At 26.4% G+C, this 15,005-nt stretch overlaps 1 protein-coding gene across 1 annotated transcript in view; it reads right to left on the bottom strand.

The window, feature by feature from the left end:
- Positions 1–522: 522 nt before the first annotated feature.
- Positions 523–15,005, bottom strand: part of LOC111623094 (DNA polymerase delta subunit 2-like) — a 37,884-nt gene continuing 23,401 nt past the window's right edge. The window contains exons 7-12 of the mRNA XM_023365575.1: positions 13,554–13,749; positions 12,620–12,700; positions 6,831–6,988; positions 5,234–5,361; positions 4,896–4,997; positions 523–903 (exon numbers count right to left, since the gene is read on the bottom strand). Of these exons, the coding sequence (XP_023221343.1) occupies positions 782–903; positions 4,896–4,997; positions 5,234–5,361; positions 6,831–6,988; positions 12,620–12,700; positions 13,554–13,749 (787 nt within the window). The 3' untranslated portion in view covers positions 523–781. The remainder of the gene's footprint in view (positions 904–4,895; positions 4,998–5,233; positions 5,362–6,830; positions 6,989–12,619; positions 12,701–13,553; positions 13,750–15,005) is intronic.

The following is a 15,005-nucleotide window of genomic DNA, read 5'->3' as shown; positions in this document are numbered from 1 at the left end:
AAATTTTTTCCAGAACAGAGTTACACAGATGACTGACATGAATGACTCTGTTGTTATTAGGAAAAGTATAGTGAACAGGACCACTACCAAAATCAAGCTTATTAAATAAATTAAAAATTGTGGTGAAGTCACAATAATTTTTGTTTGTTTCATAATTACTATAAATTGTTACTAAAATTTTTAAACGAATGTTTTATAATAACAACGATTAAAAGATATTTAATAATGATTTATTAGATTCTCCAAATGTTAACTTTGAGACAAAATATTAATAATAATTTTTTAAATGTTTCATTGTATTTGTTTCTTAAAATATACCATAAATTTAATTTCAGGAAACAAAAAAAATTTGATAATATTACTAGCTTGTACGTGATAATTCAAGATCACATTTTAAAACAAATATATTTTATTAGTTAAGATATTATAAATAATATATCCAAAAAATTGTTTAAAAAAAATAAATATAAACTATTCAGTATGTGAATTTTCAAAATCACATTAATCTAAAATTGCTTATAAAACAATTTAACTTTATTACTTTATTTTTGAGATTTTATAAAAATTTTTTATGACAATTATTTTTAATAATGTGAAGTTTTAGAATATATTACAATAAAATATTAAAACTTTGAATGACAGTTTTATTCAGTGTATATGGAATAAATGATAATCAAGTAACACAGTTCATATTTTATTAATTCTAACATATATTTAAATCAATTATTATTATGCAAATAAAACATATTTCAAATTAAAATTACTTCAGAAATATAAGATATTAAACATCAATTTCATATACCCAGGGAGAACATTCCAATGTTTTCAGATTTAGAAGAACACATGATGCTGAATTAGAAAATTTTGGTATTGAAATTAACTTTACTAACTGTCCTGTACTTCCTAAAAAATAAATAACAAATGTTAATAACATATNTTTAATATATATATATATATATTTTGATTTACTCTAAATAATAATCTCTAAAATGTAAGAAACATTTTAGAGATTATATTTTATTGCTTACTTCCTTACTTTCCCATGACATATTTAATTATAATAGTTTTTCTTCATTGTTTTCTGGTAGGTGCCAGTGATTCAATTTCTCTTCACCACATATAATTGTACAAAGATTGCTCCAAATAAAAAAAAAAAAAAAAGGAATTGGCATTGGCATATATATCCAGTGCAACTTTTTCAATTGTGTTAGACTAACACTTTTCTGCCACCATCAAAACTTTTTGACAATGTGGTAGCATTACTAATAACATATTAAAGTATAATTTAATATAAGATAATTAAAACCTAGTTAATTTAACTTTTATTAAGGAAAACTTGACACTCTTAAAGTACTTGACAGTAATCCAGCATATAGTTTTATCAAAACTAATGTTTTCAACATAATTTATAAGCCATTATAAGATTTAACTATGGTATATCTTTTTTAATTCCTAGTATTAAAATCCAATGTAAGTGGATAGTTCCTTAAAAACATTTGTATAAAAAAAAAATGCTTCTAAAAACAGAAAAGAAAATATGTCTATAGAATGATAAAGAATAATTAGTTAACTAGTTATACAATTATTAAACAGGAAAAGACAAATCTTTAATACAACTGAATCAGAAGTATCACAATAGATAAAATTTTTTAAACTTCTCAGCAAACCAGATATATATGCTATAATTAACATAAAATTGAGTACAGTTTGCTATTTTATTAAAGAATACTCAATTATATATTTTAAATGAACAATATAGATTTCAGAAACGTTAAGATACAAACACTCCAAGAACTTTAAGTTGCTTTTGGAGTGTTTGTATCTTAACTTTGCTCCAGACATGATTATTAAACAAATAAATAAACACGTACATAGAAGGTTTGATCAAAAATTACGAGGACCTTAAAACATGTAATTATTAGTTTTATGAATCAACTATTTAAATGTTATCATCATCAAAATAAAACCCCCTGCTGAAATACACTTCTGAAATTGTCTTTTCTAGCTCTAAAAAAAATCATTGCATATGTTGATTGTGGAAGCATCTATTAATAAGTTCATCCCATGATTTTCTTATAATCACATATTTATTAATAAAAAAACATAAATTGAAAAATAGCTAAGTAGACAAAAACAACCTTAAAGTTTAATAAATTCAGCAAAACATTTAATGACTTGATGAATGTTTTCAGCCTAGTACATAGGCCAACTTTGGGTCAAAATTCCACAGAATGTAGTTTCAATGTTCTATTTTATTTGTAACATAAATTATGGAATGTCTGCACATTCTAAAACAAAATGTTGTAAATGTATGTTTGTGGTTTTTCGGCCTGAAGTTGGCCTAAAACTAGGCCAAAAATGTTCATCAAGATATTGAATGTTTTGTTGGAATTTATTAAACTTTATGGTGGTCTTCTATTTTTCATAATTTATTTGGTTCTATATTTCATAATTTATTAGTATTATAGCCAATATCTAGCCCAAAAACTTACAGCTTGTAGTTTATAATGTATCGTGTTGTAATGTTGTTGTTTGTCTTCTTCTATTGTTATAATTTCCTCTAGAGTCTCAAAATGTCCTCTTTTCAATGCTTGTTTGAGGCATAGAAAAAGAAGGAAATCCACCAGTGACAAATCTAGGGAGTAAAGTAGCCAGAAATGAAGGGTAAAAAATTTTATGCTAAAAATTCTTGTACTAGCAAGGCTGAATACAACCTTGCATTGTTATGAAGTAAATGCCACAAATCCAATCTTTATCATCAAGCTTGTGCTTTTAGACTTGCAGCACTGACAGCATTGACATTCTAATCCACAGCAAATCAAAAAATACAATAAGCATAATTTTCACATTTGAATGATCCATGTGTATTGTTTCGAACAGATTCAATTAATTTTCTCCATTTGCTGAATTTCTATTTAGTTTTGATGTTCATATCTGTAGATCCAGGTTTTGTCACCTGTAATATGGTTTTCAGAAAATTATCACCTTCAGCATATTCAAGCAAATCCTGGGCAATTTCCAAGCATTGTTGTTTCTATTCTGTACTGCTCTGGTTCCTTGAATTTGTTTTGTTCACAAAATTTGTTCCTCAAATCATCAAGATTCCAAAAAAAAATTTTTTTGGCAACTGTTGTATCCCAGGCTGTCAAGAATGGCGTAACAAGAACCATAAGAAATGCTATCTACCATTTATCACATTGTTATTTTCTAATTTTATGTTACCAAAGTGGCTATTTCTTTTTTCATCATCAAACGTAGATGTTGACGATCTTCTTGATCTTGGATCATCATCAATTGACAAGCAAACCACTTTTAAATCTGTAACATCATTCAGAAATCTTTGAACAGGTTGTAGCATTTTCTTTAAAAACTTTGTGATTATTTCTTTAAAAACTTTGTGATTATTTCAACAGTTTCTGCAACTGTTTTTCCCAACTGAAGCAAAATTTGATGCAAATTTGTCCTTGAAATTGGCCATTTTAAGAAATTGTGAAACACTGCTCACAGCTTTTAATAATGCTGTTATAGGCTGAGACCTAACAAAAGGAACTTAAAATTTACCTCCAAATTAGAAGAAAGTTTATTTTCTCTCCCTTGCAATTTTTAATTCTGTTGCTTAAATACACAGTAGTCCATAAAATAAGTCTCCATATTTTTTGATCAGACCTTTTTATATATGTATACATATATACATGAATATTTATTTTTTATAATATTAAAAACAAAATAAAACTACTGTGACTGCCCCAGCATAAACTAATGTATGAATGTCTGAGAGTGTAGAAATTGAATGAATGTAGTGTGGTAGTAAGAGTGTTTACATAATTTAATTTTTTTCTTACTTCCTTTGACATGTTGATTTTTGGTATTCATGGTCTTTGTGTGAGATCTGTGCCTATATATTTAGTGAGTGTTTCCTGAAATATAAGTGAGAGCGTATTAACTAAATCTATGTCTATGTTATCAGTGGTGGATGAGGAAGTGTCTATAGTATCATTAGTGGTAGTTGTGTGTGTGCTGTAATCAGTGCTTGTTGCTGGATTATCCTGATAGGTTATGTGATCTTCATGAATGTTAAATGTTTCTCTCTGTTCATGTATTTGATCTCTCTCTGTATTTGATTTTTTCTGTTGTGTATAATTATTCTTTTTTAATCAACAACCCTTTGTTTGGTGACAGTGAGATGAGGATATTGTTGTGTGAATCTATGGTGTAGTTGTTGTCTGTATGCTGTCATGTTTGTTTAGAGTATTGTGATGGTGTAGTAAATATGGATGATAAACTCTTTCATTTCTATTTTCCATTTCATCTGCTGGCGTGGTTTTCTAGTCTTTGTGGTCTGCGGGTGCATTGCCACAGAATCACAAGGGTTACGTTAATTCCTCACTTCTGTTGAGGGTATTGCAGTAGCCATGCTTGGGCTGACACTGGTAATCAAGGGATGTGGTCTATTTTTCAAACGTGAGCTTCTGCCTAACCTACAAATGTGGACCTTGTTAACCCGGGTGACGTCCGAGCCGGTATCACACTTTGATCTGGTTACTACCATAATAATTATCTCCACAGAATGTGGGTGTGTGGTCACTCTTAGCTTCACTTCTCCCCCATAGACCTTACTGGCATGGATGTCCCTACCAGGAGCTTGTGCTCCAGCCTGTATTGTGCTATGAATCAGTAAAATTACTGGGCTCTCCTACCATGACCAAGTGGTGACATGGGAGAGTTATTATTATTATCATTAAAACATTATTAAAAAGATATAATAGTCAATAGAATAAAATAAAACATTTTTAGAATTACTTCTATGATCACAAAAGAAATTCAGCTACTAATTAAAAATATCTTTTTAAATAACAGTTTATAACTTTGTAAATCAGATTTATTTATATTTTTACCTTTATATAGCTTTGAATTATATTCCGACTGATTTCCTGCAAATAACACATGAGGGCAATCATTAAGAATAAATGGATCTTCACTGTAGAATGGATAACAATCTGAAAATTAAATTCATTAAAATATAAACAATTATGAATTTTTTTTTTATAAAGATTTTTATAAAGATATATTTCATATTTTTATTATTTATATATTATTTAAACAAATAATTACATAATAATACTACTATAATAAATGATGTCATAAGCTTGCGGTTTATATTTTTATCTCTTAACTGATATAATAAAATAATTAATTAGTTTGTACAGATAATAAGAAAAGAAAGCATCATTACCAAGTGTATCAGGTGAAGTGGGTGCCAGATGACCCCATTCTAAAATTTTCTCCAAACATATTAGTGGATCTTCTAAATGACTGTATTTTTTAATATCTTGTATATTTTGTCCAGACACACCTAAAATCCTAATGATGAAAATAATTTTTATTCAGATTTTATAAATTTATTTAAAATATTATAATAATTTTAAACTGTTTTTATATTTTATAGATATAATATTTCAGTAATTAGCATAATGAGATATAAAAACCTTGTCAAGTACTGATTAATGATCTATAATTCATTAATTATAAAATGTAATAAAATTGAATAATTTACAATAGTTTTTAAATTTAGTATTATTATAGTTTTCCATGGTCGACTTCTTAACAATAATCAATAACTGAAAAAATAAAACTTTATTGAAGTTCTTTTATTAAAATGAGGAATATTTTGCATTCAAATTTTAAAGTTTAAACTGTTTTACTCTCACATGCTTTCCACATTCCAAATTTAAGTCTGTAAAACAATAATTTAACAAGGCAATTGAGCAACTGAAAGTATTCATACACAAAACGAATGCAATGAAATAATGTTCCTAGAACATAAATGCAAAAACAATTACAAAATTGTTTATTGTGACATTGTCACAATGTTGAGCTGCAATTTTTAATCATATTTTAATGTAAAATATCATGTTACTTCTGGTCCAGACTGGAAGTTCATGTACAGTTAATCACAACCTCTGGCTTTTAAACCTTCCTTATCTGATCTTGATTTTAATCTATTTATTTAACTCCATTCTGAAGATCAAGGAAAGACAGACAGACAACAATCAGAATGTATAGATCTGCAATTTGAAAATTTCAGCCAAATCACAAGAAATTACATATGTTATTTCTTGTAGAAATGAAGTAAACAAGAATACATATATAATAAATATCCTAAAATTAATTTTAAATATTACAAATTATTTAGAATTAAAATAAACAACACTGGTTATAACAAGATTAGCCCAGTGTCTAGATCCATATATTTGTAGATTCCATTGCCAATTATTGATAGTGACAGGTAGTTTTAATGATGCAATTATTCTTTTACTATTCTTATTAAAATCACTTTAATGAAGAAACAAGAATAAACATCTCATTCTAATGTTCTTATCAAAATTTTTAGACTATGCTCTGCTTTTTTTTAGTCTTCATAATATTATTCTTGTGCTCATGAATACTTTCTTTTATGCTTTTATACATATTACCTATATAATATTTGAGCTATCTTTAGAGAAATCCTATATAGCCTATATTCAACAAATAGATTCAGCTTGTGTGGCTACTCTGAGGAATACAAATAAAAACAATTGTTGTGTGCCTCAGTGCTAATCAACACCTTATAATAATTCTTTCATCTCTCTCCATAAATTTCTGACAAACAAAAACTTATTTCAGAAGTGGGTTGTAGCTTTAAAAACTGAAAAAAGCATCAATTTTTACTGCTTTGAATGACTTTTTATTTTGTTAGAATGAGGAATTTCATAGTTTTATAATTAGTTTATTTATAATTTTCCATTAAAAAAATCAAGTCACAAAAAAATTTTCATTCTTAATTAGATTACCTTATCCCATCAATACTAAAATCATAAGGATTAGTAACTGTATGTAAAGTAGAAAATTTTCTTGCATTTGGAAACAAACACTTGTGCAATGGTTGTTGAGGCATTAGATGATTGGCAGGATCAAACTCTCCTGGCATTATATCTACTTCTATTGAACTCTAAATAAAATAAAATTGGTGTAAAATAAATAGATATTTAAAATTTTCATATTATTTTTATTTATTATTATTAATTTACAAGCAAATAAAACATAAATTATAACTTCAATTAAATAATATATAAAATAGATAAACACAACTTCACAATTATTAATTAAACTTTTCTAAATTAATATATTAAGTTTAATTCCTTTGATAATTAAAAAATTATTTAACATATTGTTTAAGTTGTATTAATGGTTATACTGTATAGTCACTCCTTGCTTACAGTAACAACCTATTTGTTTAATAACCATTTGGACTTAAAACCAGCTCTCCAGTGCAGGGAATCAATCCCCTTTCTTAACCTGTCCTATGTTGTTCCCAACAAATCTCAGGTCACACACGACCTGCTGACCTTGACTGGTTGACCTGAGATATCTCATTTCAGCATTGGAACGTTTTTGAAACTACATGTCATTAGTCATTATAATTTTTATATTAAAACTAACTTCCGAAATATAATTTTTTTGTTTTTACATTTTTCAATATATTTATTTTGTATGTGCAAAATAAAAAAAATAATTTTTAATGATACAATAGCCACAATTATTATTTAAAAATTTTTTTGTCAAGCTTAACATTGACAAAACTTCAACCATGAAGTGACATGCAACAGAGAAAAATTTCAACATATGATAGGTTAATCTTTGTCTGTGAACACTGACTGACTGTGAAAACTAATCTTCAAGACTACATATTTTATTTATAAATTTGTACTTTATTTGTAATTTGTCATTGAATTTATCAAATTTGTAAATTTGATAAATTTATCAAATTTGTAAATTTGATAAATTTAATGACAAATTAAGAGACAGAATAATATTTTAGTGTTTTTTTTAAATGAATGAATCTTAACTTTTTGGCACATCATTTTTATAATTTTTGCTGATTATATTTATATGTTCCATAACAGGCAAGAAATGCAAATTAAAACAAGGTTATCAAGTTGGAGTTTCAAATTGATATATGTGTTACACACATGACTGCTATCTTGATGAAAGCCATATTGAATGAAATTCCGAACTGTAAATGGGATCATGTAACACATCATTTAGGGTCAGAATTTCACAAGGAATTGATTGCTGAAAGATTTTGACCTACCTCAAACAGGAACAGTTACAGAGTTATGCATGTTACATGATGTGCTCAATGTACATTCTACATTCTGTAGCAGGAGTATTAAGTGGCTTTCTTTCCCACCCTATATATATATATATATACAGGGTGGAAAAGAAAGTCACTTAATATATATATATATCCACAAACAGCCATAGCAGGATAAACATGGAGAATTGTCCCCAGTAAGATAATGGAATGAAAATTGGCAAAAAAGTAGGTATGAATAAATGATTAATTACTGCCCAATATTGGACCAAATTTTTTATGAATTTTGAGGTTACAAATGAAAATGTAATTTTGAAATTTTTAAAAATATCTATTAACTCCAAATGATCTGCTCAATTATTGGGCTATTTTTCAAAATATCATTGTTTCTTCGCATCAAAGTAAAAAATATGTTATCAATGAGAAAAATGAGGTACACAAAATGGTTATATATGATATATTCAAAATTTTTTTGGCATGAATTCAAATGAAAAAAATTAACTTTTCAAAAATTATTTCAATGATTTAGAACAGGGTGACAATTTCAAAACTGTTTAGGAATCTTTAGATTATTCTATATTCTTCTATAAAAAATTGTTGGCTTTATTTTGTTTCAAACATGATAAATTAGCTTATCCTACTATGGCTTTATTTAACTTTTATTACTATTTTTTACCAATCACTAACTAAAAATACAAATGTTTAATTTTTCAGTTGAAATATTTTAAAATAGATTGAGACATTTTTTCATCATATAGTTTTAGTTTTTTCTGAAACATTTTATATAAATGGCTCTGACAACTCACAGATAATATATATAATAATAAGAATTCACAAATTATTAATCAGTTATCCTAAATTACTGAAACAGCAAATATATATAAAGTTTAAACTTTACATATTTTAAAATTCTGATTAATTGAATGATATTTAAATTATATACTTTGATAATCAGCATACAGAATTGAGTTATAAGCATAACTGGTATGGCTTTACTTACATATTTCTTTTTATAAGTATACTACCTATCATGTAATTTAAATATATAAATATTTTAAAATTCTATGTAAATTCAAATTCATCATAAATATTCTCATATCTAATACAGAACTTCAGGAAGCCAACATTTTTTATATAGACATATTTTTAGTCATTCAATGGTCACCTTCAGCTTAAAATGTATACAAAAGAATGTTATAGAATACAATTTAATCGCATTATGTTACCAAATTTCATGCAGTTTTATATTCGTATTTACATAATAAATACTGTATTTTATTCATAAATATAAAATAGACAAAAAGAAAAAAAAAATAATAATAATTTGTAAATCATTTCAAATCTAAAAATATTATTCAATATACATGACATCTTGATATGAATTAATTCAATTTTGAATTTTAAAAATGTAGTTCCTGAGTTATCTTGGATATTGTTTTTATTTTTACAAAATTTATCTACAGTAGAGCCTCGATCATCCGACCCCTGATTAACCGACACCTTGGTTAACCGACCGTCCTAGTCGGCAAATTTCAAATATCCGCTAGTGATGTGGCGCTACAATATTTGGCAATGTCTTGGCTACTTTATTATTATTATTATGTGTTTTAGCTGGCAACACTCATTCGACGATGAAAGGGAGCCAGTATTTAAACGAGGCTTAATTTTCTAATTTTTAACGATACAATAGCGACGATTATTATTTTAAAAAANTCCCCTTTCTTAACCTGTCCTATGTTGTTCCCGACGAATCTCAGGTCACACACGACCTGCTGACCTTGACTGGTTGACCTGAGATATCTCATTTCAGCACTGGAACGTTTTTGAAACTACATGTTATTAGTCGTTATAATTTTTATATTAAAACTAACTTCCGAAATATAATTTTTTGTTTTTACATTTTTCAATATATTTATTTTGTATGTGCAAAATAAAAAAAATAATTTTTAATGATTCAATAGCCACAATTGTTATTTAAAAAATTTTTTGTTAAGCTTAACATTGACAAAACTTCAACCATGAAGTGACATGCAACAGAGAAAAATTTCAACATATGATAGGTTAATCTTTGTCTGTGAACACTGACTGACTGTGAAAACTAATCTTCAAGACTACATATTTTATTTATAAATTTGTACTTTATTTGTAATTTGTCATTGAATTTATCAAATTTAAAAATTTGATAAATTCAATGACAAATTAAGAGACAGAATAATATTTTAGTGTTTTTTTTAAATGAATGAATCTTAACTTTTTGGCACATCATTTTTATAATTTTTGCTGATTATATTTATATGTTCCATAACAGGCAAGAAATGCAAATTAAAACAAGGTTATCAAGTTGGAGTTTCAAATTGATATATGTGTTACACACATAACTGCTATCTTGATGAAAGCCATATTGAATGAAACTCCGAACTGTAAATGAGAATGGGATCATGTAACACATCATTTAGGGTCAGAATTTCACAAGGAATTGATTGCTGAAAGATTTTGACCTACCTCAAACAGGAACAGTTACAGAGTTATGCATGTTACATGATGTGCTCAATGTACATTCTACATTCTGTAGCAGGAGTATTAAGTGGCTTTCTTTCCCACCCTATATATATATATATATACAGGGTGGAAAAGAAAGTCACTTAATATATATATATATCCACAAACAGCCATAGCAGGATAAACATGGAGAATTGTCCCCAGTAAGATAATGGAATGAAAATTGGCAAAAAAGTAGGTATGAATAAATGATTAATTACTGCCCAATATTGGACCAAATTTTTTATGAATTTTGAGGTTACAAATGAAAATGTAATTTTGAAATTTTTAAAAATATCTATTAACTCCAAATGATCTGCTCAATTATTGGGCTATTTTTCAAAATATCATTGTTTCTTCGCATCAAAGTAAAAAATATGTTATCAATGAGAAAAATGAGGTACACAAAATGGTTATATATGATATATTCAAAATTTTTTTGGCATGAATTCAAATGAAAAAAATTAACTTTTCAAAAATTATTTCAATGATTTAGAACAGGGTGACAATTTCAAAACTGTTTAGGAATCTTTAGATTATTCTATATTCTTCTATAAAAAATTGTTGGCTTTATTTTGTTTCAAACATGATAAATTAGCTTATCCTACTATGGCTTTATTTAACTTTTATTACTATTTTTTACCAATCACTAACTAAAAATACAAATGTTTAATTTTTCAGTTGAAATATTTTAAAATAGATTGAGACATTTTTTCATCATATAGTTTTAGTTTTTTCTGAAACATTTTATATAAATGGCTCTGACAACTCACAGATAATATATATAATAATAAGAATTCACAAATTATTAATCAGTTATCCTAAATTACTGAAACAGCAAATATATATAAAGTTTAAACTTTACATATTTTAAAATTCTGATTAATTGAATGATATTTAAATTATATACTTTGATAATCAGCATACAGAATTGAGTTATAAGCATAACTGGTATGGCTTTACTTACATATTTCTTTTTATAAGTATACTACCTATCATGTAATTTAAATATATAAATATTTTAAAATTCTATGTAAATTCAAATTCATCATAAATATTCTCATATCTAATACAGAACTTCAGGAAGCCAACATTTTTTATATAGACATATTTTTAGTCATTCAATGGTCACCTTCAGCTTAAAATGTATACAAAAGAATGTTATAGAATACAATTTAATCGCATTATGTTACCAAATTTCATGCAGTTTTATATTCGTATTTACATAATAAATACTGTATTTTATTCATAAATATAAAATAGACAAAAAGAAAAAAAAAATAATAATAATTTGTAAATCATTTCAAATCTAAAAATATTATTCAATATACATGACATCTTGATATGAATTAATTCAATTTTGAATTTTAAAAATGTAGTTCCTGAGTTATCTTGGATATTGTTTTTATTTTTACAAAATTTATCTACAGTAGAGCCTCGATCATCCGACCCCTGATTAACCGACACCTTGGTTAACCGACCGTCCTAGTCGGCAAATTTCAAATATCCGCTAGTGATGTGGCGCTACAATATTTGGCAATGTCTTGGCTACTTTAATATTATTTTTATGTGTTTTAGCTGGCAACACTCATTCGACGATGAAAGGGAGCCAGTATTTAAACGAGGCTTAATTTTCTAATTTTTAACGATACAATAGCGACGATTATTATTTTAAAAAATTTTTGTTAGTCTTAACATCGATGAAAATTCAATGCGAAGTAGGTTAATAGCGATATACTAATATACTAATTATATTAATATAATTTAATAATAATATTAAATATATAATAATATACTACACTAATAATGGATTTTTTCATACTTTTCAATTATCCGACCAACCCCAGTCCCCAATTGAGTCGGATAATCAAGGCTCTACTGTACTAAATGCAAAAAGAATTAATGTATAAAATTCACTTAAACAGAAGTAATGTACTATATACATACACATAATTGGGCCAACATGTCATCAAGAATTTTTACACCATCTAATCCAGCAGGTTTGCATTTACTTGTTGTATACTTAACCTGAAAATTGAGATTAAGTATTTAAATATTTGCATTTATAAATATCTTTGTTAAATTATTTAATAAACAAGAAATAACTTGAACTTACATTTATTTACGAATATTAAAAATAGTCAAGTTTTACAACTAGATTAAGTTTAAGCTGATTAGAAATTAATCACCTTAAACTTAAGCATTAAACATAATTGGTGGGGTCATCTTATAATAACTTTAATGTTTATTATTAAATTGTTACTTAATATAATTTCTTAGATATTTCAAAATTAAGTTTTTCTTACAAAATTAAAATTTGCAACTTCTATATATAGAGCTGAGTGCATAGATTGCAGATTAATTAAAATATACAATCCATACACACTGTCCAATATGTAGATGTTACAGATGAATTAAACTATTCTTTAGCATTAAATTTTATCAAGAATTTTAATAAGTTTTTTAAACAGAGTTATTAGTTAGAATGGCATATTCCAGACATTTTCAAATTAAAGTAGCAATATTAAATATTTTTCATATAGTCAGAAACTTCTGAATGTTATTACATATTCTGACAGTATAAACAGAATAAAACAGATTTAAATAACTATGTCTTGAGTTTTGTCTGTATAGCATTTGATATCATAACAACAAATATATACAGTGAATAAATTTATCAAAATTAAGAAAAATTCTCAGAAGGAAACAAACAAATTTCACCCATTATTATTAACAAACCAAATGTATGACACAAATATGAAGAAGTAATAATATACAATAAAATATTATTAACTATTACATATATTCTTACACATTTATTCATATCATTATTAGTTGTTATGGCATTAATTTTTTATTTTCATAAATTTGTAAAACTCACCTTTGTAAAAAATTCCGCATCTTTTGTATTTTCACTAAGAAAATTTCCCGCAATAATAAAGCGAACAATTTTGGCTGCTCTTTCTTGTTCATATTCTTCTCCAAGAAAACCAGCCACTGTATCAACTAACATCTGAAGTGGTAATAAAATATTTGAAGTTTCACAAAGTCCTAACCCTGATATCAATACAATGTATCTGTAAAAGAAAAGAATCCTTAATGTAAAATCAAATTTATGATGAAATTAAATTAATAATTCTTAATTAAGAATAAATTAAATAACTTTTAACTACTTAAGAAAAAATTCTATCAAAAATGAACTTTCTCCAAAGATTTTATGATTGCTCAAATATTTTCATTACACATAAAAATTATAAACTCAAACATCAAAAAACCCGATATGTATATAGAAACAACCAAACAATCACCTTAAATAATTGGGCTATAACTCTGCTAATTTAATGATTAATACTAAGTAATTTGCTACTAGAGGTAGATGTTAGATGTCATCTTTTAACTAAATTAATAATTATAATTTTAATAATTTATTAAATAATTTAGAACCATCTGACCCAAGTTGGAGCTTGGACCTGCAACACAACTGGCAAGTACACTGCACAACAAGCAGAGGTTGTGGGTTCAAGCCCTGCCCTGGGTCAGTTCTTTTCTTCCAGATAGTTCTAAATTATTTAATAGATTATTAAAATTATAATTATTAATTTAGTTAAGAGATGGTGCCTAACATCTACCTCTAGTAGCAAATTACTTAGTATTAATCGTTAAATTAGCAGAATTACAACCCGATTATTTAAGGTGATTATTCTTTCAATCACTATATCAGTGTATTTCTATTAATAGGACTTATCATACTGGTGTATAAGATTACAGCCTCACAGTTACACAGATTAAAATTGTTTTATTTTCCAATTACATGAAGGAAACAAACAAATTTCAGAAGGAAACAAACAAATTTCACCCTTATACAGGTAATCGGAAAATAAAACAATTTTAATCTGTGTAACTGTGAGGCTGTAATCTTATACACCAGTATGATAAGTCCTATTAATAGAAATACACTGATATAGTGATTGAAAGAATAATCACCTTAAATAATCGGGTTGTAATTCTGCTAATTTAACGATTAATACTAAGTAATTTGCTACTAGAGGTAGATGTTAGGCACCATCTCTTAACTAAATTAATAATTATAATTTTAATAATCTATTAAATAATTTAGAACTATCTGGAAGAAAAGAACTGACCCAGGGCAGGGCTTGAACCCACAACCTCTGCTTGTTGTGCAGTGTACTTGCCAGTTGTGTTGCAGGTCCAAGCTCCAACTTGAGTCAGATGGTTCTAAATTATTTAATAAATTATTAAAATTATAATTATTAATTTAGTTAAAAGATGGCATCTAACATCTACCTCTAGTAGCAAATTACTTAGTATTAAT

Source organism: Centruroides sculpturatus, unplaced genomic scaffold (assembly GCF_000671375.1).
Source record: "Centruroides sculpturatus isolate CEXI.00-Female unplaced genomic scaffold, Cexi_2.0 scaffold346, whole genome shotgun sequence".
In the NCBI taxonomy this organism is placed as follows: domain Eukaryota; kingdom Metazoa; phylum Arthropoda; class Arachnida; order Scorpiones; family Buthidae; genus Centruroides; species Centruroides sculpturatus.
The sequence above is the reverse complement of the archived record's forward strand: the minus strand, read 5'-3'. Positions and strand labels throughout refer to the sequence as shown.